Source organism: Notolepis coatsorum (genome assembly GCF_963971535.1).
Source record: "Notolepis coatsorum genome assembly, chromosome: 10".
Lineage (NCBI taxonomy): Eukaryota > Metazoa > Chordata > Actinopteri > Aulopiformes > Paralepididae > Notolepis > Notolepis coatsorum.
In genome coordinates this window covers 57,713,092-57,740,345 of record NC_140174.1, presented here as the reverse complement: position 1 = coordinate 57,740,345, position 27,254 = coordinate 57,713,092, and the positions used below count along the sequence as shown (strand labels likewise).

General features: G+C 40.7%; 1 protein-coding gene across 1 annotated transcript in view; it reads left to right on the top strand.

Annotated features, from left to right (window-relative positions):
• The first annotated feature begins 16,439 nt into the window (after positions 1-16,439).
• The window catches only part of slc16a5a (solute carrier family 16 member 5a), a 51,076-nt gene continuing 40,261 nt past the window's right edge, over positions 16,440-27,254 (top strand). Inside the window, exons 1-3 of the mRNA XM_084323239.1 lie at positions 16,440-16,545; positions 23,159-23,639; positions 26,193-26,336. Coding sequence (XP_084179365.1) covers positions 23,267-23,639; positions 26,193-26,336 — 517 coding nt within the window. The 5' untranslated portion in view covers positions 16,440-16,545; positions 23,159-23,266. The remainder of the gene's footprint in view (positions 16,546-23,158; positions 23,640-26,192; positions 26,337-27,254) is intronic.

The following is a 27,254-nucleotide window of genomic DNA, read 5'->3' as shown; positions in this document are numbered from 1 at the left end:
GGATGGTGTGGAGCTGAAAGACAATGCAAATAGCTATAGAGGACTCTGACCACACCTAGGGGCTCAACTTAGTATCTCTACTATAGTATGAAGTATCACTTTAGATGCAGATGTTCTCGTTGTTCCCACCGAAGCACAAAATGCAATGAATGCAATGTTTTAAAATTAACTTATCCTTGTTTATTTATACAACATGAATTAGACACAGGTGATTATATTGCAGTTATGAAAAGCTACCTAGTTCCCATACTAACAGAATAACTAACCAGTCATTTGCATCATCTCTCTGTTCATGAAGGCACATAAATTAGAGATATGAGTTCTGCTTAAAATCAGACAAAGTAGAAGTGCCCAAAATGAAAGATTAATGATGAAAATAACATAACTTGCATGCTATCTCCTCCTTCTATCCTCTGCTTATAACCACTAAATCCTTGCTATTTCAAGTACTTTCCATGACTGCAAATATCAAAACCACCAGTTGGAGCACAATGATCAAAACATACAAAGTGTACATTTACATGGTTGTCATTTAACTGACACTTTTATCCAAAGCGACTTACAAGTTATGTGCGACAGGTCATCAGGAAGGGCACAACTCTATCAGCTGAGTAACAACGTCCATCAAAGTATTGAGTGCTACAGTGTAGATTAGTTTATTAGGACAAGTGCATGACAGTAAGGTTAGTTGGGGTTAGATTTATTTGTATCAGTTGGAAGCAGGATAATCATTTACATTTATGATTATCAAAATGCACAAGATGTATTAGAGGTAATTGAATTAATGCTACTTAAGAGTAGACGAGAAAATGAATGGATGTATTTCATGCAAAAATAACTGCCTGGCTGCCTAGAGGTTTGTGTTTGTGTTTTTCTCTATGCTAATATCGTGTCACATGAGCCACACTAGAGGTGTGAGGAAAGCCAGAGAAGTCGTGACGAGGTAAGTATCCTGAGGTACACCCATCGCACGCATCCTGAGGTAAGATCAACTTCAATTTGACATCACAGATTATAAAGATAAAGAGAAATGTTTTTCTGATTCCATGCAAAGATCGGATCCAAACATATAAAATGCATGATGGTATTACAACAATGAATTGAATTAACCCTAAATGATTTTCCTCTTTAACAGAAAGGTGTTGAATCATGTAAGGAGTTGTCTAAGGCAGGTTTTTATCATCCTCAGATCATATATTGGTGAGAGGACAGGACGAGTGAGACGACGCGTGACCTGAACCATGAAAGACAACGGGACCAGGCAGAGAGGAACACAACCCAGAGACCTGAGCGACCCACAACAGCAGAGGACCACGAAGGACACCGCCAAGGAGCTGCGGACACAACCAGGGCGACAACAGCAACCGTGGGAGAGCCACCATCCAACCCAGCCCACACGACAGACGTCCCCAAGGAAGGGGAGCATAGACAGGAAGGACGACATGCAGCCTCACCCCGGCGGCCCACGGCAGACCAAACCCATCACCTGCAGAAGGGAACTAGAGCCCCGACCATCAAGGTGGATTCCGATAAGATTGTCATCCGTGTGAGAGAGAGCGTCCTACTGACTGGCCACTACACCGGCAAACCCTCGCCCTCCACCAAGTGGTACCACGATGACGGAGAGCGGGGGACCGACCAACACAGCACGTTCAAGAACACCATACCGCCATGTCTCTGGGCCTGATGAAGGCCAAGCGTGAGCACAGCGACAGATGAAGAGCAACACAGGCTCCGGGAGGGGAATCTACAGCGTCCCCGTAGATGGCCACCCCACCACTCCCAATAACCCTGTGACCTTTGACGAGATACACAAGGAGTGGATGGCGACCTAAACACACGAGAAACGCCTAACACTTGCAGTAAAACAGGCCTAGCACATAGTGTCCACATTGTTATTTTTTTTAGATTACTGTCTTACTGTCTGGCGCTGCCACACAACAGACTCACAGAAACATCAACTGAATGTACGATACGTTCAACACACATCAAGACCACCACAGAAGGACGCACCCCTGGCAGAGAACAGCTTGTCAACAGCGAAGCAACATCTGTCAGATTCATGCCTTCACAAACAAGAACAGCTTCACAATGTTATATGCACCTGGAAAAAAGATTAACTAGGAATGTGATGAAATGAAATCATTGAGATAGCATTAACAATGTTTAGTAATAATGAAAAAAAAATGCATTTCTGAAGGAAGAAGTGGTCACATGATCACATTGCATCACATTTGAATTACTTAAGTTACAAAATTGTATTGTTAGACAAGAAAGAATCAGTTGGTTTGTTCTCTCATAGAAGAGGACATGTAACGTTGTTGTTTTGCACCTGTATGGTGGACAGTTGATAGTATATGCACTAGAATTACATACAGGAATGATGCATAAGACGTTTTATCTCCTCAGTTATAGAGAAGAAATGGAGAAAATTGTCTGATTCTAAGTAAAGACCAACAAAACTGAGACAATCACAGATGAAAGTGACACTCAAACTCAGGTTAAATACAACTGGATCTTAAGTAATTTCATCAAGAATCATTATAAATTGTGCATATATATATATTTTTGAACATTTTCCCATAATCAATCATGTTAGTTTTTATTAACCACTAGGTTAACGGTTTTCAATTTTATTTTGACACATTAGCCACTAAGGTAATGTCTATTGTAAATATTACTATGTTTGTATGTGTACAACCATGATCTTAGCTCCCATAGATATTATCATGAAGACACATAGATGACACATAAATGTCTGATTCACGACGTGAGCGACTGGAGGTAGGCCAAGATATATACACAGCTATAGCTTCTAATGATTATGTTATTTGTTGTTTGATATCAGAGTTGAGGACCACTCATTGATATAGGTATTTGAGTGGCTAAATCAGACCATTATTAATAAAAGAAAAGGGTGATATCCCCACATCTGATATCAAAATAACACACAGACCTCAATCCAGTCAATCATGTCATGAATCATGTATGTAAATAATTCTATTTTAAACTGTTATGCCAACCACCAGATCAAGGTTTTAAAATGATTTCATTCAATAATCCGGTAAACCAACAGATCACATTGGCCAAAATTTTCATTATTTTAATTGTTTTCTATTTCATTCAGTATCTGATAACCGATGGGTTACATCGATCCCATTCTTTTACCATGTATATTCACTTTTCAATATTTTACCTGTTCCAAATGATCCTGGTATATTATATATATTAATCTCACCCACATTATGAAGAGAAAAGTGAGTAACTGTGGAATAATATAATGATTCCCCAACTCTCTCATGTAAAGACATTCCCCTCGCCTTTCACCCCTATCCTGTGTCCCCCCCCCACCCATTTGACCTATCAAATGGGACCACACCCCCCCCCCCTTTTAACTATATAAGGCTCCTCCCAACAACATTCCAGGGCCCTCATTCATCAACGTGACGTAGAAAATGTTCTATTTCCATAATTAAGCACAGAATTAAAATGTGTGCACGCACAAAAAAACGGGATTCATCACACGTGCGTACACAGGTCCTACGCACACCTGTCATGATAAATATCACCTTGGTCCTACGCCGAGGCTCGTGCACACTTTCACGTATTTGCATACCAGAACCGCCCCGATTAACCATATACGGTAATGGAACACCCCCATGAAATGTGGAAAAGTGGACTAACCCAAGCGAACTCTGAGAGACTTCACTGAGAGCGAGATTGATCACCGAGGTCCGACCAACAACTTGAACGTATAATCTTCGGTGCGCCAGGAGCCAAGGATGTTGACTGACCCAGTCCTGCTACAGAACCAGCACATTGACAGAAATAAATGACAAGAGATGACCCGACATTAAGCACTGTAATGACGCCAACTCTGCGCTCTACAATGCCTATTGTGTGCGCTCGTCATGAGCCCGTCTAGCTGTTGTATCTTTACGCTTATGAAAACATTAAATAATATGTATAGGCTATAGGCCGCCTATATTCTCAAATGGCTTAATGGCTATCCGAGTCCTCGATATCCTCGCGGACGGACCAGTATTTATATGATCATATCATATTCATATTCATATCATAGTTTACTCTATCAGCCTACCAGCATGTAATACGTTCTTTGTTAGAACTCAACTCGTTATTATTTTGCGCATAGATTGCAGAAATACGGGAACGTTTTGATTTAGGCTTTGACATTGTAACAACTAAATAAGTGAAATTCTGTAATATCACCCACACGATATATGCTCTGTGTCCAGAGCATGTATGCTTTTCATTCATAAGACACATTTATTTCAAGGGTTTTGTATACACATACACTCTCGTTGCAATGCGTTTTTATATCGTGGGTGTTCATATGACTTGTATTCTGCTTACAGCTTCGGGGTTCCACTTATTACGTTTAACAATGGCAAAGCCTTTTAAATATAATCAAAACGTTCCCGTATTTCTGCAATATATGCGCAAAATAATAACGAGTTGAGTTACGCAGAGCACAGTCAGTGCTTATTTCCGCGTTGTGAAAATATTCTACCACCGGCGCCACCTACGCATGGTCCGACCTGTGCTTAAATATACGCACAAAGTCAAGCACAAGTTCAAATAGATAAATCCCACACTTTGCTTAGGAATGGTCGTACGCACGGCTTAAGCACATATCTGTGCGTACGTCAGGTTGATACATGAGGGCCCAGGGCCCTCATGCATCAATGTGGACGTAGAACTTGACCTACTTCCACACGTAAGCACGGAATGTAGAACTAGCGCACGCACAGGGAAGTCGGCATTCATCACACGTGCGTACGCAGGCTCTATGGTCCTCCGTGTTGATGAATACCACTTTGTTCTACCGTCAATGCTCGTGCATGATTATCCATATATGGTCATGAAAATGAGGAAACACCCCCCATGGGATGTGAAATAATGGACGGACCCGAACGGAACCCTGAGAAACTCCACGGAGAATTCACTGCTGTCGAACCAAGAAGACACTATCGCGTATTGTGGGATAAATAAAAGGCGGATTTGTAAACGGTGATGTCAGATATCAACGGCTCCCTAAGACCATTGCTGCAATTCTGCCTGGACAGCTCAAAATACTAATAAAGACCGTTCGTTGACCACTGTTTGGCGTTGGTTGTGTGTCATTATAACCGTGCTTGTAATATGAATGCCTTGAATGAATGAATGAATGAAAACTTTATTAACAGATTGCAGAATGGGTACAGTGCAGTACAGCTCAATACATACAATTGTTAAGGGGATGCAGACCAGAGAAAGACTTTCGTCTTGTTTACACCAGGGTCCCCCATTTCCAATTCATCGTAACATATATGACATACATGACATACAGATAGACAGTACTGCTACATCTATACATTTATGACATACCAGATTTGCAATTACAGTACTGTATTTGTGATACAAAAAGAGTCCAGAAAGAAAAGAGTATATACATTAGGCGTAGAAACTGTACATTGGATTGGGTAGGTGGGGGTGGGACTGTACATTGGAGGTGGTTGGGGGGGGGGGGGGGGGTAGGAGTGTGTGGGGGGGGGGGGGGGGGGGTTGGGTAGGGGGGGGGGGGGGGGTAATTTTTGTTGTGTTTTGTTGGGTAAAAGTTGTGTTCGATTGGCTATATGATTTTTAGATGCATCTATTTTGTTGTCGGCTAATAAAGACCGCGCTGGAATATGACTGCCTTTTCCCGTGTTGTTTGATTAATACCCCAGGGATTAAAGTTCTCCTCAATTTTATTCCAAATCGCGATGGATCTCCCGTCAATTTTCTACCTGCTGCATATGATTTCTAGAGGCATACTACAATCTATTTTGATGTCAGTATTGGGTAGCCTATATAAACAATATAATACGAGAGCATATACAAGAACAATGAATCTCACTGCATGTATGATAGCCTGCCTTTCAATACATGAACTTGAATCCCATCATATACATAGTCTGTCCACTATAGTGTCATTGCAATGCGTTTTCTATTCTTTCTTATACAGTAAAAAGGGGGAAGAACACTATATTAATATGACTTGTATTCTGCTTACAGCTTCGAAGTTCCACTTGTTTCGTTTAACGTAAAGCCTTTTAAATATAATCAAAACGTTCCCGTGTTTCTGCGGTCTGCGCAGAATAATAACGAGTTGAGCTTTATGATTTATGATGAATTGAAAATGGGGGACCCTGATGTAAACAAGACGAAAGTTGGTCTGCATCCCCAATTAACAATTGTATGTACTGAGCTGTACTGTACTGTACCCATTCTGCAATCTGTTAATAAACTTTTCAATCAATCAATCAATCAAGCTACGCGGAGCGCAGTCAGTCAGTAGCCTACACCCCGTATATTCCGATAACGCTATATAAACCATGCTGCATTCATTCTGAGAGAAAGATCTATTATTCCAAATGCTATTTATAGGGTTTTGACCATAATTACACTACTGTTGCTATTCTACAATGAACTATAATGAACTACGGTTCGTACAGAACATGCCGGTGTTATTATGCACAGAAGCTCATTTCCTTGTTGTAATAATATATTCTACCACTGGGAGCTAGGTACGCCAGGTCTGACCTGTGCGTAGATGTAAGCACGAAGTCAAGTTCAAGTTGAAGTTGATGAATCCCACTCTTTGCTTAGAAATGATCGTACGCACAGGGTAAGCACAGATCTGTGCGTAGAACACGTTGATGCATGAGGGCCCAGGTCGCCTGTACGTTAATGCCAAGCAAGCAGTGCAAAAATGCTTCCGCATTCGTCACCGCACGCTAGTGCGGTAAAGCGCCCTTCTTTTCAGACAAATGCTACCGTACGCGCACCGGCGGCGGCGTGCTCGCTCAGGTGCGTGCGTGCGCCGGCGTGCTCGCGCGAGGTGCCCGCGCATGCGCATGAGATCCGACACGAGCGGAGCTCAATATATATAAGTCACCGCCCCTAATCCAGTATCTAGCAATAGCTCAATTGGCAAGGACACATGGCTGTGGATCCTATGGCTTGTTTGCTGGCGAGTTCGAATCCCATCGAAAATATTTTTTAACGTGATTTTTTTTTAACGTGTATTCTTTAAGGTTAAGGTTAGGCATTGTTTCGGAGTTGGTTAAGGTTAGAACGGTTAAGTTTAGGCGCTGTTAAGGAGCTGGTTAAGGTTAGAGTTTGTCAAAGAGAATGGCAATATAATTTCTATGGTTAAGGTTAGGCATTGTTTCGGAGTTGGTTAAGGTTAGAACGGTTAAGTTTAGGCGTTGTTAAGGAGCTGGTTAAGGTTAGAGTTTGTCAAAGAGAATGGCAATAGACAGCCTATTTCCGCGCGACCTGGGCGCTGGGCGGCGGAAAATGAAAGGCGCATTACTGCACGCAACTACGGTAAATTTTTGCACTGCTTGCTTGGCATAAAGCTACACGCGCCCAGGTCTCTACCTGGGTGATTTCAGCTGACCACCTGGGGCGAGAGCCTCAGCCAGTCTCTCTAACTACTATTTTTACATTTCTATCTGTTTGGTTAATAAACCTTATTATTATCTGAACCTCGGTTGACTGAGAACCTTCTTCTTCAGGATATCCACAAATATCCCACACACATCAATGTGGAACGCCCTACCCAAAGCTGTAAAGGAATGTGAATCACTACCCACTTTCAAAAACACTCTCAAAGAACACCTACGGGAGACTGCAATTCCAAACTGGCCCCTACAAATGTCCTAACCCAGTTGTACAGTAAAGACCAAGTATGGCCTTGTCAGTATTCCAATGTACAGTGCCCCCCCCTACCCAACCCCCGCCCCCCCCCACCTCCAATGTACAGCCCCACCCAACCCAACCCCCACCCCACCTACCCAACCTCCTCCAATGTACAGTTTCTATGTCAAATGTATGTCAGTATTCCAATGTACAGTGTACAGTGTCCCCCCCCCCCCCCCCCCACCTCCAATGTACAGCCCCACCCAACCCCACCCCACCTACCCAACCTCCTCCAATGTACAGTTTCTATGTCAAATGTATATACACTCTTTTTCTGAATTTTTTAGTATCATAAACAGTACTGTATTTGCAAATCTGGTATGTCATAAATGTATAGATGTAGCAGTACTGTCTATCTGTATGTCGTGTGTGTCATATGATGAATTGAAAATGGGGGACCCTGATGTAAACAAGACGAAAGTCTTTCTCTGGTCTGCATCCCCTTAACAATTGTATGTATTGAGCTGTACTGTACTGTACCCATTCTGCAATCTGTTAATAAACTTTTCAATCAATCAATCAATCAATACTGTTAGGAACTAGAGTGTATCTAGAGCAGGGGTTCTGTTAGGAACTAGAGTGTATCTAGAGCAGGGGTTCTCAAACTCTTTTATACCACAACCCCATTTTATTTAGGATTCTTTTTGGGCGACCCCACATGTATTTTATTGCGTAATTTCAACATGGAATTAAGGAATATCAAAATAAAAGCACACATTGTTGAACTTGATCATGCATATTTATTAGAAAATGTAATTACACCACTATGTTATCAATACACATTTATAAAACGAGGCATATTTAGTCAAAATATGTTGCCAGAACATAAAAAAAAAAAAATGTATATATATATATTTTTTTTTAGTTGCCAATGTGTGACCCCACTGTCACCTACCCACGACCCCACTGTGGGTCACGACCCGTAGTTTGAGAACCGCTGATCTAGAGGTATGAAGGTTAGTCATCCAGCTCTAGCCCTAACATTGAGTGTATTATTTAAGGAAGGATGACAGAACAAAAGGCGCTGGATTTAAATGAACAAAGAAACGTTTAGTTTTTCTGCCCACAAGGTCTCTGGCCGGGACTAGCACTGTCTAGTCTATGTCCATCTGTGTTTAAAAACTCTGTACAGCTTGACTAGTTTAATATAGGTCAACTAGTATAACAGAGGCTACAGAGTGACACTGTCTCTTTAACAACGACCAAGGTTAGGAGCATTTGGCCTCTGGTGTGAAAGACATAACAATAACACCGCCTAGCCAAGGCTTGTTTATTAATTTCTCCCCTTTGGAGCATATTTTGTTTATTCTTTCTGTCATATCTGGATGTCTAATTTGTATTTTATTTTTTTATTATTTTTTAAACAAACATATAAACAAACATGACAACACACGATAAGATATACAAGCATTAATTGTCAGGGCACATCCAATGAGATCACATTTTAGTTAGTTGTCTTATATAAGATATACCCCTAATACCTGTTATCTAAAAAAACCTATTATGCTCAGCTCGAACCCCCCCCTCCCGGACCCCACCTTGAGAAGTACCTCCACTATCCCTCGCACCTAACCAGACACTACCATTATAAGCTAGCTTTTATTCTCTCCACCACTTCTAACCACATTGACATTTTGGATTCATTGAGACCCAGAATTCTTGCTGTAGATATTTCATGGTAAATTACATCAAGATATGTAAGAAACCAAACTTTACGGCAAATTTTTTCCGGTTGAAACCAGCGTGATGCGATCAGCTTCTTGGCTACTGTGATACCCGATAAAACCAATCTCTTTAGCTGTGGATTCACTGCAAACTCAAAAACATCATTCAATAGTAATACCGAGGGGTGTACAGGTATATTCCAAGATACGAGTTTTGATATTTGTTGGGTCACATCTTTCCAGAATGCCTTAACTGGTGAGCAGTCCCAATACATGTGCATAAATGTCCCTTCGTCCCCATTTGTACATTGGGTGCATTTGGAATCTTGTTTAAGCCCCATTCGGCACAGTCTTATAGGAGTCAAGTATGTCCTGTGAATATAGTTAAGATTGATTTGTTGATGATCCGGGTTCCTTGATGTAAGTCGGACATTTGCCCAGGCTCCTTGCCAATCAAAGTCATTTTCCAGGTCTGGTATATCCCTCCTCCAGACAGAGTCAAGTTGGAGGGTTTCATACGAGGACGTTAGTAATTGATGATAAAATTCTGAAACAAAACCTCTCGATGTCTCTCTTGCGTAGAAGAATTTGTGGTATCTGTGGTGTTCAATTGGTCTGTCTAATGGAACACCGTGAGACTTCAAACATAGCTCTAACTGTTTGTGAAAAAGCCATGTGGACTTGGTGAGATAAATTTTTTTGCGTATTTCTTTATCACTACAAAAACCCTGTTTGTTAAAAACATCCCCTAATGAGTGTATGCCTTGCTCTTCCCATATAGGGAATCTTATAGGTCGTTTACCAATTAAGAGTGCATTGTTATTGAATAAGGGAGTATGATTGTGCCATTTTTGTGGGTTAGGATTTTTTTTTTGTGATTCACGCCATATCCGGATCGCATGAGTAATTATGGGGCAACATTTTCGTTCACAGTGCTTGATTGGTAGTTTAGTGTATGCTATGTCCTTCAGTCTATGTGGGGCTACTATGTTTTCTTCTATTTTTCTCCAGGATGCTAATGCTTGGGAGTCAAACCATGTTGTCAATGGACTTAATGTGTACGCCTTAAAATATAGGAAAAAATCTGGAATATATCTGGATGTCTAATGTACGTAATTTCAATTATGTATTTAATCGTACGTCTGACCAGGGTTCTGTTTCACTGGTCAGACGCTTGTGGACACTCTGGTCTCTGATTAGTAACTGTATAGGATTTTATGTTTCTCTTTTATTACTTGTGATTTTATTACTGCACCTTAAGCTTGAGTCCCAAATCTTGTATGCAAATATAATGACAATAAAAGTACAATCTAATCTAATCTAATCTAATATACTGGTTTTCTCAACACACAAAAGTCCATCTGTGGTCCTCATGAGTAGCAGTATATAATAATAATAATAATAATAATAATAATAATAATAATAATAATAATAATAATAATAATAATAATAATAATAATAATAATAATAATAATAATAATAATAATAATATATAATAATAATAATAATAATAATAATAATAATAATAATAATAATAATAATAATAATAATAATAATAATAATAATAATAATAATAATAATAATAATAATAATAATAATAATAATAATAATAATAATAATAATAATAAATAATAATAATAATAATAAATTGGATTTATGGGCGCCCCAGTGGCGAACCACATAGCGCGCTCAGCCGCGACACGGCCGACCCGGGTTCGACTCCCGAACCCGTCGTTATTTGCCGAATGTCTTCCCCCCACTCTCATCTGTCTCTCCCTACTGGACTGCCCAGTAGAAATAAAGCGATAAAACGCCAAAAAAATAAATCTTTAAAATATTTGGATATATAATTGGATTTATAGAGAGAAGCACCTTTCTCAGACCCAAGGACACTTTACAATGAGAGAGAAGCTATATAAAAGAGAGGGTAAAAAATATGAATATATTATATATATGTAGGAAAAATGTAAAGGATTTTTTTTTAAAGGAAGCAAGGTGCTGTCCAATTGGACGAACAGTAACACAGTAAAAATAAACAAAAACAACGGGATCGGTAGTTTAAAAGAAAAGGGTCAGAGGGGAAGGGGGTGGGCTACTTGGGAGCAGGGTCGTGTTGCGCGAAGGCAAGTGTGAATAGGTGTGTTTTTAGGTGGGTCATATCACTGCCTTGCGCCACACTCTATCCACTCCGTCTGCTTCTCCCGTCTGAAACACCAGCTGACCTTTATTGGGGATCAGTTCCCGCTTCCATACTCAATCACTTGCTTAACCGAGGTATTTCTCTTAAATTAAAATCAGTTTAGACAAAAGGTGACACAAAGGAAGGAAAAATAGAAAAGGAAAGTAGAGAAACACCCTCCTATTCCTCTCACTCCTTACACCTTGAATATTTTTCATATAGTTGGTAATACACATGTCCCCCTATTGAAGGATGTATGGCATGTACACATAAATTTTTATGTCATCTCTTGTGGCCTTTTCAGGATGTCTCTGACTCACAAGTGCTTTCATTTAGTTTGTGATTTTTATTGAGATTGATGTGCCTTTAGCATACACACGTTGTTTCCAATAGAAGGTGCTAGCATTTACGTTAGGTAATCCATCATTCGAAACCAAAACTCTGACTGCCCAACCAAAAGTCTGCAAATCATGTTATTATTTTTCAAAACGCAACTTAGTAACACTAGCTGGTTACTGGAAACAAGAGGCACGCTGGTGGGTGAGGCTCAGCCAAGAGGGCGGCCTATGGCCACGTTCCCTATTCACATCACAAAATGAACTCCCCACTCCCAAAATGTCTTATTTTCTTTTTTTCCCCCCAAATGATAATTATTGCCCCAAGCTGTTGCCAGATAAAATAATTGGGCTGTTGATGAGATCATATTGGATGAGGTTCAGCCATTGCACTTTGGTTGTGCTAACCCCTGTGTGTTAATTAGATTAGCTTCGTCCTTGTGCCTCTGTAACATACTGTGCCAAAGCACAGGCTGATCTGCCCTATAGTTTGTGAGATATTGAGCGGATTCACACACACACACACACACACACACACGCATGCACGCACGCACGCACGCACACACACACACACACACACACACACACACACACTACTGAATGCATAATGTCCTTGGATAGGCTCCGCCTACCGCAGACATCATAACCCCACATTATGTAATAACTAAATGTTCACTTCAGTATTTCTCTTCAAATATTTTTCACATCGGTCAATGATAACAATTTTATTTGAATTAATTTCCATTGTTGTACACTCCAGCATTATGCTCTTGTGTCACACATATATGTGGTCTAGGGGTGTAACGGTACACAAAAACCACGGTTCGGTATGTACCTTGGTTTTGAAGTCACGGTTCGGTATGGGTTTTCGGTGCAGTGGGGGAAAGTTTGGCTTTCCATGTTCCACTCAGGGGTGATGTAGTGTGCAGTTACTGTTAAGTAGGGCTGTCAATGAATATTCTATATTCAAATTAATACTCGACTTGTTAAAAAAGAAAAATGTAATGTATTGTGAAAAAAACCAGCCCCCGGTGCCCCTGAATGCGCTGCTTGACAGATAGGAAACATCATTGAGCTGAACAACATGTAATAATAAAATAATCGAGTAATAATGAACAACAACAACAACAACCAGAAGACAGTGGTTTGCACTCTGTCTGAGCATCTCAAGCCCCGGTTGGAAATACTTCGGATTTTGATTAACTTGTGGAACCTTGAGACAGTTTTATGCAAGCTATGTAAACTACAGCTGGAGTTCTAGCGTCAAGAATGTAAGTAGCCTACTTTTCTGTTTTAGAACTTTATTGTAAATCAGCCCTCAGGGTAAAACGTTATTGAATAGAGAAAAAAAGCATCATGCAGGTCCCGTTTCATATAATTAATTTGATCTCCGAGAGACAGCCCCTTCCACCTCACGCACGAGAGAGAGAGAGGGTGTGTGTGTGTGTTCGCCACACTATGAGGCTATGCTAAATTACAGGTAAGCTCTCAGTGTTGTGCGTGGGTTGAATGAACACCTGGCACTTTGCACAAATTATATTTTGGGAAGGGGTGAACTTGAATTTTTTTATATAAAGTTATGTGCGTGCGTTCCGTTAACTCATTGACTGGCACGCTGTTTTCCCATCTTTACTCAATGGCGCCAGCGTTATTGACAATTTTCACAATGTTTGCGGACCCATCCTATATTCTATATTATAGCTATGGAGACAATAGTATGGCTCATTTGACAGGCACTATTTATAGTCCAACACTTTTCAAAATAATCCAGTATTTTTTTCTAGATCGCGAGATATGACGTGTTATATGCATATGCGCAAATCGTTCGGGTTGCTCGCCTGAAAACTATATTATTTCCAAATCAAAGGTATATACCATATATAGATGTTTCTTCACAAAATCATCAAGGGGGGGGGTCGTTTTATGAAGCTGCGATCGTTACCAAAAGCATGTTTTAGGTTCGGTAAAATACGATGCTGTGATCAATACAAAAGCATGTTTTAGGTTCGGTAAAATAGACCTAAAATAGACCTTACCTTAGTCAGAAGGTACTCCAAAATGAATAATCCCAGTAGTTCCATCGCGATCGCCATTACTCGTGTGCATTGGGCATGGCTATAATACGGGAAACAATAGGCGATCAAATCTCCGACAGATGGCTGTGTGCTGATTCACTTTGAGGGGGAGGGGATTCCTGCAGCCAGAGGCACAGAGGCACTGAGAGACATCTTAGAGACCCAGTTCAAAAGGTAGGCGATACTGCCACCTGTCGGGATTCGATCGTCATTGCAATTTTAATGTAGGCAGAGGGAGACACAAGCAGGTCCGTGCGAGTGTTTAGAATGGGAAAATTGAAAAAAAGATAAAAGGATCAAAACCGGGTTTGGCACAGAAAGGGTTAACGTACCGTTGCATTCGTTCAGTACACAGCGCGTACTGAACGGTTCGGTATGGATACGTGTACCGTTACACCCCTAATGTGGTCACAGTGTTTTTATTAGTGTTTTTATTTGTTTTGTATAAACCGGCATCATTGCTATGATTAACCTTTAAGGGACTATTTAGTTCAGCCAGTAAGTGGCAGTGGAGTGTTGGGCCACAGCGGAACTAGAACTGTTCCTTCCGAACGCGTTGCTTCTCGTCATTCTGTGACAGGAAGCCAATGGAACCATGAATGAATGAATGAATGAATGAAAACTTTATTTAACAGATTGCAGAATGGGTACAATACAGTACGGCTCAATACATACAATTGTTAAGGGGATGCAGACCTGAGAAAGACGTTTGTCTTGTTTCCATCAGGGTCCCCCATTTTCAATTCATATAGACCAGCCTAACTATCTTCTGTCTCTTTATTTGATCTGTTCACAAACAGGTCAGTAGCATGTAATAAGCACTCAAAATATTCACAAAATGTATGTAAAGCAATGATATGGATGTGGACATTGTTTATTGTATAATTCAGTGACAGACGTCTGTAGATGAGGAAAATGTGGATGCTGGCTAGCAGTCACCTAGCTAGCTGTGCAGAGAGCGTGGTTCACTTAATGGAAAACATCAGATGGTTATTGTGCGTGCAGGTGTAAGCGAACGTCATAGCTGCTCCAGTTTTGTGCAGTTGTAAATTAACGTTATAGCTGCTCCAGTTTGTTTTTCATGGCATAATGAACATTAGGTGGCGATGTATGTGTTTAGTAAAGATAACTTGGTATAACATTTTAAAACAGCACCAGCTTTTCAAGTGTATTTAAAGACATGTGCCTTCAAGTACATTACAGATACAGTGCAGGATTACTCATATGATTGACAGCCTTTATGATTGTATTCCATTGGATCTCTTGAATTCTCTCTCTCTCTCTCTCTCTCCCCCTCACCATTTTTGTCTGTGTGTGTAAGTCTGCAGGCTACTCCTAATGCAGAAAAAGAGGTCCTGCAGCCTGTGACAATTTTTTCATGGCTTTAGATAGATGTTTAGCATACATTGCCATTATTATTAGGCCATGCCGCCTGCCGGAGATTTGCGCTCTACCGAGCACAGCTTTCTAGTTTGTTTGTTTTGTTGCCAATTGGTTTTTGAGCAGTGAGAGCAGAGAGCACAGATTATTGTTTAATAAACAATTGAACTGAATATTCTGTTTGACTGATTCACTGAGATAGCATTAACTTGGAATGTAGTTGATTCAATGTAAAATAAATAAATAATAATAATACAAATAAAAAATATTTATAATAATAATAATAATAATAATAATAATAATAATAATAATAATAATAATAATAATAATAATAATAATAATAATAATAATAATAATAATAATAATAATAATAATAATAATAATAACTTGGAATGTAGTTGATTCAATGTAAAATAAAAAATAATAATAATAATACAAATAAAAAATATTTATAATAATAATAATAATAATAATAATAATAATAATAATAATAATAATAATAATAATAATAATAATAATAATAATAATAATAATAATAATAATAATAATAATAATAATAGCTTGATGTAGTACAAACTACTTCTGTCATGTTGCTGTAGCTTAGCTTAGCTACATTTATCTGGGGGGCCAGTGTAGTGAAGCTTAATTTACTGCAGAGTAACTGGTAGCTTAGCTCATTATTATGATAAAAAGCTGATCTTGTTGCTGCTTTTATGTGACTACGATCAGAGTCAGTGATAACACTGGTTTATTTAATATTTATAGTTGAATTTAGCTTATTAACATGTACAGATGAAGACATCTATGTTGGTTGGTTATTACATAATGCACCGTATTTTTACATGTTCATCATTAAAAATGTATTTTGTAATAACCACCGCAATATGTAATAATAAGCTGTGTATTACAAAATGCAGCAGATTATTACAAAATGTGGGTGTTGTTGTTACATTAACAATAACATACCAACTTAGTTCCTGTCTTGCCCCAGCCCCACCAAGCCTTTTACCAAGTCTCCTCCCACCGAGAACACGATATTAGAGCTTCAAAAAGCCACGGCTGGGATTCCCAGCTGCCTGTTTGTGAGATGTGCTGGCCTTGGGCGAAAAAAACAATCGTGGGAAATGGGAATGGGCGTAAACTACAGACCTAACGCATAGAAGGTAAAATAATTTTGCGCCATGTATTGGCGAACGATTGTTATATGTAAATTATTTTGAAATTGCTTCAGTTCCCGTTTAATCTGAATTTGCTGAACCGGTGACGTTATGTTGACAATATTAACGCCAATGCCTTCATTATTATGATTATTATAACAAATCAGTCATGAATATAAACATGCATTTGTTCATATTAACAATCGCTGTGAGAGGATTAGCCCTGTATTATGTAAATTCCGAATTAACGGGACACGAAGATAGGCGGATGCGTGCCTGGGGAAAGGTACGTGTCGGTCGATCATGATTTAAAGAGATTCTACAACTAATTTAGGCTGTTGCCACGTGGAGGAAAGGCTATGTTTGTGGTTCATAATGAGAGGAAAAGTTAAAGAAATAATAACAATAATAATTCTAAGCAATGTCATCGGTGTAGTTGCCAAATGTGTCTTGCTATTGATCAACTACTAACTCAAATGCCTGTAAACGATCTAGAAGCCTGCAAATGTATGTCGTGCAGTGTATGTAAAACCTTGGGAAAACATGATATTACTTTTCTAGTGTGACTTACCTGTTTACACGATCCAGTAATGACGCGATTTTTTTTTGATATATTTCTCACTTTCTCACACTTGAAACTTGAACTTGAACTTGAAACATATCGACACAGCTACAAATTGACACTCAAATTTGTTGGCCCTCAGAAATGTGTCCAAAACAGTGGTTGCTATGTTACAGGCAGCCATGCTGGAAGACAGAGAGAACTACACAAACATTCTGTGCATGGTTTTGATAGTTTATCAGTGAGCTGGATACAATCCTACCTGGAGGGGAGGGAACAGATGGTGGAGGTAAACGGTACCCTACCCCCCCCCCCCCCCCCCCCTCACAGTGAGCTGTGGTGTTCCACAAGGAAGCATACTAGGACCGCTACTATTCCTAATTTATGCAAATGACATGTCGTCAGCTTGTGACTGCAACTTGTTCCTGTTTGCGGACGACTCAGCCCTGCTGGTCTCTGACAAGAACAAGTTACAGGTTGAAAAAGCCCTCAGCTCGGAACTAGGCAAAATCTGCATATGGCTCGCCGACAACAAACTATCATTACACATGGGCAAAACAGAGTCCATTCTCTTCGGTTCAAATAACAAACTCAGCAAGACCGACGGCTTCTCGGTTACAGTGGGTGACAATATTATCACAAGGAAAGATGAAATTACCTACCTGGGTTCCATCCTAGAGGCTAATCTTTCCTGTGACAAAATGGCATCCAATGTTGTAACTGAGGGGTACAATTCCCTGACTGTATTGATAAGTATGGTATCATTAAACCACTACCGCTTTATGTACTTTAATTACTGGCCATACAGTACATGATATATAAATATGATGAACACTTCCCACAATGAATCGGTTCCACACAAAGTGGTAATTAAGTATTTATTGCAGCAAAAGGTACATAATATACTTCTCTATTTTACTTTGGATGCGCTTATAAGGCAAAGGAATGTGCGTAGGCAAATCAATAATGAATGTCCATTCTCTGGTTACGCAGGAGGTAATTATACAACCTGAATCTTAGGGAATTATATCTATGGTACACTAGTAATATATAGCGGGAGATACTGGAAGGGTCCCCCCGGTTGTAAGCCAGCAGGGGTAGAGGATCTGTCGGTAGTAGAGAGTCTGGTCAACGATGACTAAGGAGACTCCAAGTACAGGAGACGGTGCAATAGTCTCTTGATCCACAGACGAATACAGCTGTTCTCCGTAGACTGTAGCTCCACAGTGAAGAAAGCTAGCCGGCCTCAGGCTCTCTGAGGCGCAGACTCGACGTGGCTCCTCACAGGGTAAATCCCACACGTGTAGGCGTCGGCGATTCTCCGCTCCATAAATCACAGGACCAAAACAAATATAATCCAGCCGCAAAGGGCTATGTAGTCGTCGGGTAGATTAATCCAGTGTACATGTCCACACGGTTCTCGTCTAGGTCTCCTCGGGTGAAAGCGCCATGAAAGCAGCCCAGCCTGGATAAGCACTCTAGCTGGTACGAGGAAGCGTTGGTGATGCTGGTCACTGTAGAACTTTAGCCGCACGATACACTATACACAAATAGACTATTACTGACTTAATAGAAATATGTCGCACTCGACGGTATAGCGCCAAACTCTGACAATTCAGTTATTAATTCGCACGCGGTCTCAATGCTCTATTTGGGGCCAAACAGGCCATACTTCACCGCACGGAGTATCGTGGGTGAGGCTTCAACTTATTGGGTAACTCTACTTCTGTATTCACCTGCGCCATATTTATATGCACGGCGAACAATCTAGTGCCAACCTCATTTCTGTCTCGTATCCCTGGGCAAGGCCGGGCATGTACAGACATGTCTTGACGGTGGCCTTGAACCTGACTCTGGAGGCATGGCCCCGGCGCCTGTGGACCGCTGTCCAATAGGAGAATGAAATATTATGGTCTGTACTAGGCTAAAGGGATATTCCGTGTATATGTACAAGGAATATACAAGGGATATCAAACGATATACAAATACTATGCAATATATATCAATCAATAAATATATATATTCGGTTTAATCTGATCCTTTGTAACAAATGTAATAAAAAAAGTCAACCAACGAACGCGATTCTTGTACCGGATCTCCTCTCTGGTAAACAAGAATACCCTGAAGACTCTAGCAGGAGCACTCATTCAAGGGTACTACGACTATGCTTGCACCTCATGGTACCAAAGCACCTCAAAGGCACTAAAAAACAAATTACAAACATCTCAAAACAAGCTAGTCAGACTACTGCTTGACCTGACTCCTAGAACCCACCTCATCCCTGCCCACTTTGACAACCTAGGATGGCTTAGAGTAGACGACAGAGTACAGCAACTTGCAATGGGCCTGGTCTACAAGATACACTACGCGACCAATGTACCCATGTACATGTCAAAATACTTCCCGAAGGTCAGTGAATACCACGATCACAACACCAGAGGGAGCTCCACAAATCATGTAAAACCCAGATTCGGCTCAAACAAGGGACTAAACACGTTTCGCAATTATGCCACATCGATGTGGAACGCCCTACCTAAAGCTGTAAAGGAATGTGAATCACTACCCACTTTCAAAAACACTCTCAAAAAACACCTACGTGAGACTGCAATTTGAAACTGGCCCCTACAAATGTCCTAACCTAGCTGTACAGTAAATTACCAAGTAAGGCTTTGTCAGTATTCCAATGTACAGTGTAAAATGTGTGTGTGTCCCCCCCTAAAATGGGGGACCCTGATGTAAACAAGACGAAAGTCTTTCTCTGGTCTGCATCCCCTTAACAATTGTATGTATTGAGCTGTACTGTACTGTAGGGGTGGGCGATATGACGATATTAAATAAATATCGGGTACAGTTCATAAACGATACACTTTTTAAACGTATCGCGGACATCGTGATGTTTCTCACAATCCCTCACATCAGTTTATAAGCCGCCGCGGTTGAGATGACTTACTTTGGCGCAGCGCTTGCCTTTACTCTCTCCGTCTCTCGTCTCTCCCTCTCAAAGAAAAAAAAATGCACACACTCGCCCCAACTTACACGTGACGCACGCCCATGCGCGCACACACACACACACCCAGAGACGGAGAGGCGGCGCCACAGGTTTGTTTTGAGGAGACAGCCGGGGATACGAGAGCGTGAGAGAAGTGGAGAGAGCTTCGCGAGTTTAAACGTTAGCCCTACATGTTTTATTCAGAAACGTCAATGGAATATGGAGGCGCCGATGTGGATGAACTGGTAGTAGCCTCGCGTTCTAACGGTTAGCATTGCAGCTAGCGTAATTGAGCTAATAAGGCACTGGATTAATACAGTAGCTTGATAGCTAGCGTCGAAATCCTCTGTCGCGTTGAAGATGACGTCACGGCGCCCCAGCTACACTGACCGGGGCGGGGGGGGGGGTACCGTCTTTATATATATCTATGGGGGGGTACTACCGAGCCGAGTAGGTACTGTGCAGACCGTGGAAAAGCGGCATAAGAGAATACTTCATAATGTTTCATGCAATTAAAAAGTAAATATATATATTAGTGCTGTCAGGTGATTAAAAAAATGTATCTAATTAATTACAGGATTTGTAATTAATTAATCTAATTAATCACATTTTAATCGCATAACCATTTTATGCCTGATATTCTATATTCTATAATCATATTTCAAATTGCATCTGTCCGGATGGCAGAATTCAGTACCTGTAGGAGCCAAAGCTATATTTAGGTTATTGTATTATATAATTGTCATAATAGAACATTCTAGAACATTTGTGATGTCACAGTATGATGTCATGGTCGAACATTCTAGAACATTTGTGATGATGTCATAGCCGAACATTCTAGAACATTGAACATTCTAGAACATTTGTGGTGATGTCATCACCGAACATTCTAGAACATTGAACATGCTAGAACATTTGTGGTGATGTCATGTCCGAACCTTCTAGAACATTTCTATACAGTATATTCAGCAAATTATCTCAGCCAGGTCAGTGTGCATCTTTGGACCATCCATTTGGATATCTTTGTTTTACACTGGAGTGGCTGTGGACATAATTTTTCTTTATCAACGAACGTACTACTCACGAGTAAGTAATTGTAACCAGTAGAGTGGAACGTCTGCCCTCATAGTACTGTATCTACAAAACCTTCTGTTGAATCATCTTCCATTGATTAATTTGCTTAGATTTTTCAGGTATAATAATAAACTTTATAATAAACTTTATTTGTAGAGCACCTTTCATACAGAAACTGCAGCTCAAAGTGCTTCACAACAGAAAAAAGACAGGCATAAAATGAGCACATAGAGACATATAAAATCTGTTTTTCACATTAGGATCTAACATCCCAACAGGCCACCTTGTTTATGGTTTGATTCAGTTTTAAATAGACAATAATAAAAAGATGCCAAAGATGTCCATCATTATCATTTAGTTATGGTCAATGTGTTACTCATTCAGTATATATATATAAATTAAAATAAACACAACCATTTTATGCCTGATATTCTATATGCTATAATCATATTTCAAATTGCATGTGTCCGGATGGCAGAATTCAGTACTTGTAGGAGCCAAAGCTATATTTAGGTTATTGTATTATATAATTGTCATAATAGAACATTCTAGAACATTTGTGATGTCACAGTATGATGTCATGGTGGAACATTCTAGAACATTTGTGATGATGTCATAGACGAACATTCTAGAACATTGAACATTCTTAACATTTGTGGTGATGTCATAGCCGAACATCCTAGAACATCGAACATTCTAGAACATTTGTGGTGATGTCATGACCGAACCTTCTAGAACATTTCTATACAGTATAGTCAGCCATTCTCTCAGCCAGGTCAGTGTCAGGTCTGGTCAATTTTAGCATGGTGTTATTCACAGTCAAAGATACAACATTTTTTTATTGATATTCTCATTTGGTTCATTACTATTTACTCAACCCTAGTAACAGACACACTGGGAATACATTCCCTGAGATCCATAGATGGCCCTAGAATCAGATACAATACCAAGAACATGCAAATGCAGGGACTATTTTAATCGTCATGTTGGCGTGACTGTATGCTTCAAAGGGTTAAATCGGGGGCGCCCCCCAGTGGCGAACCACATAGCACGCTCAGTCGCGGCACGGCCGACCCGGGTTCGACTCCCGAACCCGCCGTTATTTGCCGAATGTCTTCCCCCCACTCTGTCTCCCGTTCCTCCTCTGTCTCTCTCTACTGGACTGCCCAGTAGAAATAAAGCGATAAAACGCCAACAAATAAATCTTTAAAAAGGGCTAAATCAAGCATTTTTAAGGGCTTTAGAGGAAATGTCAAAATATCGTGATGTACATCGTGTATCGTAACATAGCCAAAAAATATCGTGATATCATTTAGAGGCCATATCGCCCAGCCCTACTGTACTGTACCCATTCTGCAATCTGTTAATAAACTTTTCAATCAATCAATCAATGCAAACTTCCCTGTTAGTGCAGCTAGCACAATCGTCAGCGCACGCATGGACCACACATTCTGAATCGACCTGGTACATTTTCATTCGCATTTTTGTGCACACACAGAGGGCCATTCATTCTGGACTTTTCTCGAGTGCATGCAAGTTTCATACTTCTCTCTCCCCCTTCTTCCCAATTCAGCACATCTCCGCAATATTCACTTAATTTTAATCTGGTACACTTCCGCAGGTTGTACAGTAAGCTATTTTATGAATGTTGTCAGCCAAAATACATAGATCAATATCTTACCCCTTATAATATATTTTCCATCGTCAACTAAAAACACACTTTTTCAATCAATATCTGATTTACTATTATGTACTATGCTACCATGTGTACACTACTATGCCTATACTACTACTTACTATGCTAATATGTTTATACTACTTTGTACTCAAGTTTGACACTGCTAGATGAACACACTTACCCTTAGCCACCAGAGCTGTACCCCTCCTGCTGACTTGTACACAATTTGCAAGTCGCTTTGGATAAAAGTGTCAGCTAAATGACTAAATGTAAATGTTATAGATATAATTTTACATTATTTGTCTTGTCATCACAGGTGCCCTTGTAGGTGAAAAGGATACAGTGACATGGGTGATATCTGTAGCTGTAGTCCACCCTGGCAAGCTACTCCAGGGGAACTATACCCAAACCCTCCCCATAGAAAATGAATAGGAGGAATGGAAACAGAGGATCAACTGACCTCTGCGTCCGCATGGAGACCACCAAGGTGGTCAAACAGTCTAACGGCACGGGTCAGGAGGAGATGGGAGGAGAGGCCAACGACTGTGGCTCCGAGGAGGCTGGGAAGAGAGACCACGAACCCCGGAACTCTGTGCCTATGCCTGGGGCAGTCACTGCTCCCGATGGAGGTTGGGGCTGGGTGGTGCTGGTCGCCACTATCATGGTCCTGGCTCTCACCCTGGCCTTCCCGTCCTGCATGGGGATCTTCTACACAGACCTACAGGAGGAGTTCCAGGCCACCAACAGCGAGACTTCCTGGGTACCCTCCATTATGACATCAGTGCTTCACGCTGGAGGTACAGTATGAGACAGTCTCTAAATAATAATATTTTCTCATTAATTATTATTAGTTATTAATATTAATTAACCAACTCAACCAACCCAACCCTCAGACGAGATTGCAGAACCCTTATCTATCTATACGTTAGCTGTAACGTAGCCTGTCTCCGGCTGTCCCTGAGCAACGACCGGAGTGTTGAATGTCCCGTGACTAAGACGGGAGGACGTGACCCTCTTGCGCCGCCCCTGTGCCTCAAATAGATCCGCTATCAACTCTATCTTTAATCTTTCAAAATGTTCAGTTGCTATCGCTATTAGCTCTATCTTTAATTTTTCAAAATGTACAGTTGCTATTGCATGCACTCATCTGTGTTTCACCACACACATGAGTGCATGCTTACCAACTGTCCGTCTGCAACACTACTATCACCGACATCTAAGAAGGGAGATCCCCCCTTGAACGGCCCTTCTAAGGTTTCTCTCCTCCACATTGCCTGTGGAGCTTTTTTTCCCTATTGTTAGGTTTTAGTGAGTTTTTCCTTACCTTCGCGTGGGGTATGTCTGGGAGTGCTTGCATTCTTTCATTTATTTGCATTCATCTAAAAAAATTTTGGACCCTATGGTGTTCTTGTTCTGTTCTTGACTTATTGTTATGTTGTCTTCTTGACTTGTTTAAAGAAGACCTGTACGGCCCATGGGGACATTAACGTGTGTTGTCGGGCCCTATAAATAAATTTGATTTGATTTGATTTGATTCTGTATGAAGCCATTTTAATAAAGGCTATTTAATTGTTCATATGTTGCCCAGGTCAATTTTACCCATACGCCATGACCAATTTTAATGTTTCTTATGGAAGACTTGAAGAATGACGTTTCGTTCAGCAGAACCTTTGGAAAACATTCATCGATCTACATCCTATAGGTTTTACAGGCTGAGATTTGGGTCTGGTGTCCCGAGACTAGGTAAAGTATGTTGTAAACATAGACCTCAGCAGTGCCCTCACTATCTGGTTCTGGAAGAATGATCTCTCTCTCAGCCTCTGGCGAAAGATTGAGATTAGCTTCAGTCATTTTACTATGCAACTAAAACAGCTGTACATATATTTATTTTGTGCTTTTTGAAACCAGGAAACGGCAATTTAAGAATAGCGTGTGAATCAAGGTTTAAACCCTAACAACCAATATGAAGTAGTAGAAGTAGAAGTCTTTATTTGTCAACAGATTAACACACACACACATGCAATGGGCGACCCACAGGAATACACACACACATGCACTGAGTCGCTGACGAAATGTTCTCGGCACCTCCCATCCCGTCGGGAGCAGACAAGGGCTGCAGCGTGCGCCGCGCCCGGGGACCAATCCAAGTGCTCCTGTCCGTCTTCGTCAGGGACGCAACAGCGTTAGAGATCTGTTGTGCATGTTTTTCCATTGTGTTTATCTTATCGGGAGGGGAAACCCTTGCGAGCACACAGAAAGGCCCGGGAGATACCCCACCTGGGTAATTGGCAACATGGCAACCTGGTCCCCAAGAGGGAATCGAACCCAGGGCTTTCTAGCTGTGAGGCGACAGTGTTAACCACTACACCATTGTGTCGTCACTATGCTAACTTCACACTAAATCTATATAACTGCTATTACAATCTTGGATAACCGTGGCGTTCTAGAATTATTGTATTATTATTGTAGATAATCGTTCATTTTCACTGGAGGCTACAGTCATAGAGGAAATTATTGTGGAACCAAAGGGGGCCTCAATAGGGTTTCTGACTGTTCATCACACATTATTTAAAGGTCACATGTTTTGCTTGAGGGGAACAGAGTCAGGCGATCATGTGTTAAAGATGTGCCTGTTTTCATATTGTTTTTTATTGACACTCAAATTTGTTGGCCCTCAGAAATGTGTACAAGCCACTATCTCTCTAAGAACTTCCTTCCTCTCAGAAGTCTAATGTAGAGCATTCTGTACTATGCATGAGATTGAGAAGTGTGGGGGACAAAAAGACCAGAGAACTGTCATGATATAACCCAGTTCCAAGATAAATGTGTTACCTAAACCCATAGAGCACACTGGTGGTTCCAGTTATGGAGCTTTTTGCAGCTCTGTAGTTCACTCTGATAGAATGTGATTGTTATGAGAGCCATAACTTTATGGTACTGTATGACACAAGTGGTACTTTGTGTTGGATACATGAGATTCACATCGACTGGCCGCCTCTAGTATGTTTACATACTAGAAACCCAGTTAATAAGGCAAGGATATGATAATCGACTTTTCCCCTCTTTGTTTGATAAGGGAGGTTTGACAGGATGTCTAACCCTTGTGCACTCCAACATGGAGCATTATAGGGCAGGCCCTACACAGGTCTACCGAACAACTGAGTCAGTGGCGCGGCTGTGCTTGTTCATGAGAGAGAGTAGGACTTTATTCAAGAAAACTTGCTACAGCTTGACTTGCTATCAGTTGCGCAAAAAGGGTGGTTGGATTAAGGAAACCTGTGCCACGTCTGTACAAGTGTTTGTCCTTTTATGCAACAGTATGTATTTAGCTAAGTGCATTACATTTACAGGCCCCTTCTGCAGTGTGTTGGTGGGAAGATATGGTTGCCGGGCGACGGTCATGCTGGGAGGAGTACTGAGTGGGGTTGGAATGGCGGCCAGCTCGTTCACCAACTCCATCGCGGAGCTCTACATCACCGCCGGGGTCATTACAGGTCAGTGAACTTTGACACATAAATAATAGTAAGAAAGACTGAAATAGAGTAACACAGCTAATGCTTGTCTTGTAAACCGTGGTCGTATCATGGGGATATTGTAAGAAGAAGACAGTAGAGCGGGACTCATCTCTGTATGCCGTAGGTTTTCAATGGGAGTAAAGATGTGCAAACATGGGCAAAAGATCCACAAACATGCACAATGCCATATGCCACTGCCCACATACAAGCCATCTTCCTGGTCTGGACTGCGCACGCTGATCTCAATGACTAGCATCGAGACGTGGAGAATTCCTATTTCCCTTTCTGAATTTGACGATGTTAATGCAGAAGTTCCATGACCACTGGTCCCTTTGTAAGCCGTTGCAGTTGTTCACTTCCACTTCGGCGACTAAACCCTAGTAACCTTGGGTAAATTTTAAAACAAACACGGTAGCTAGTCAAGTCAAGAGTCACTTTATTGTCCCATCAGCTGGGAAATTAGTCTTGGGCTTACACCCATACTGCAGCCACAGACACATACATACAGACATGACGCAACTGACTCCAAACAGAGGAGATAAACATTATAAAAAATACAATAACAATAAAGTACCTGCACAGCTGGATGTCTGGCAACACCACATATATATATAGTAATAGTATCTATAATATAACGACCAAATATCGGTTATTTGATAATTGCCGGCCATTTATCTGGCACTATTTAAAAGTTTAACTGAGATCGGAATAAAGGAGTTTTTAAACCTGTTTAGTCTAGAGCAGGGGTGTCAAACTCATTTTCACAGAGGGCCACATCAGCATTATGGTTGCCCTCAAAGGGCCAAAGACCGTATAAATGTTAATGTAATGTAAAATAAATGTAGCTACTCATTTACATATTGTTAAACATGTTGTTTCTGTATTTATTACTTATTC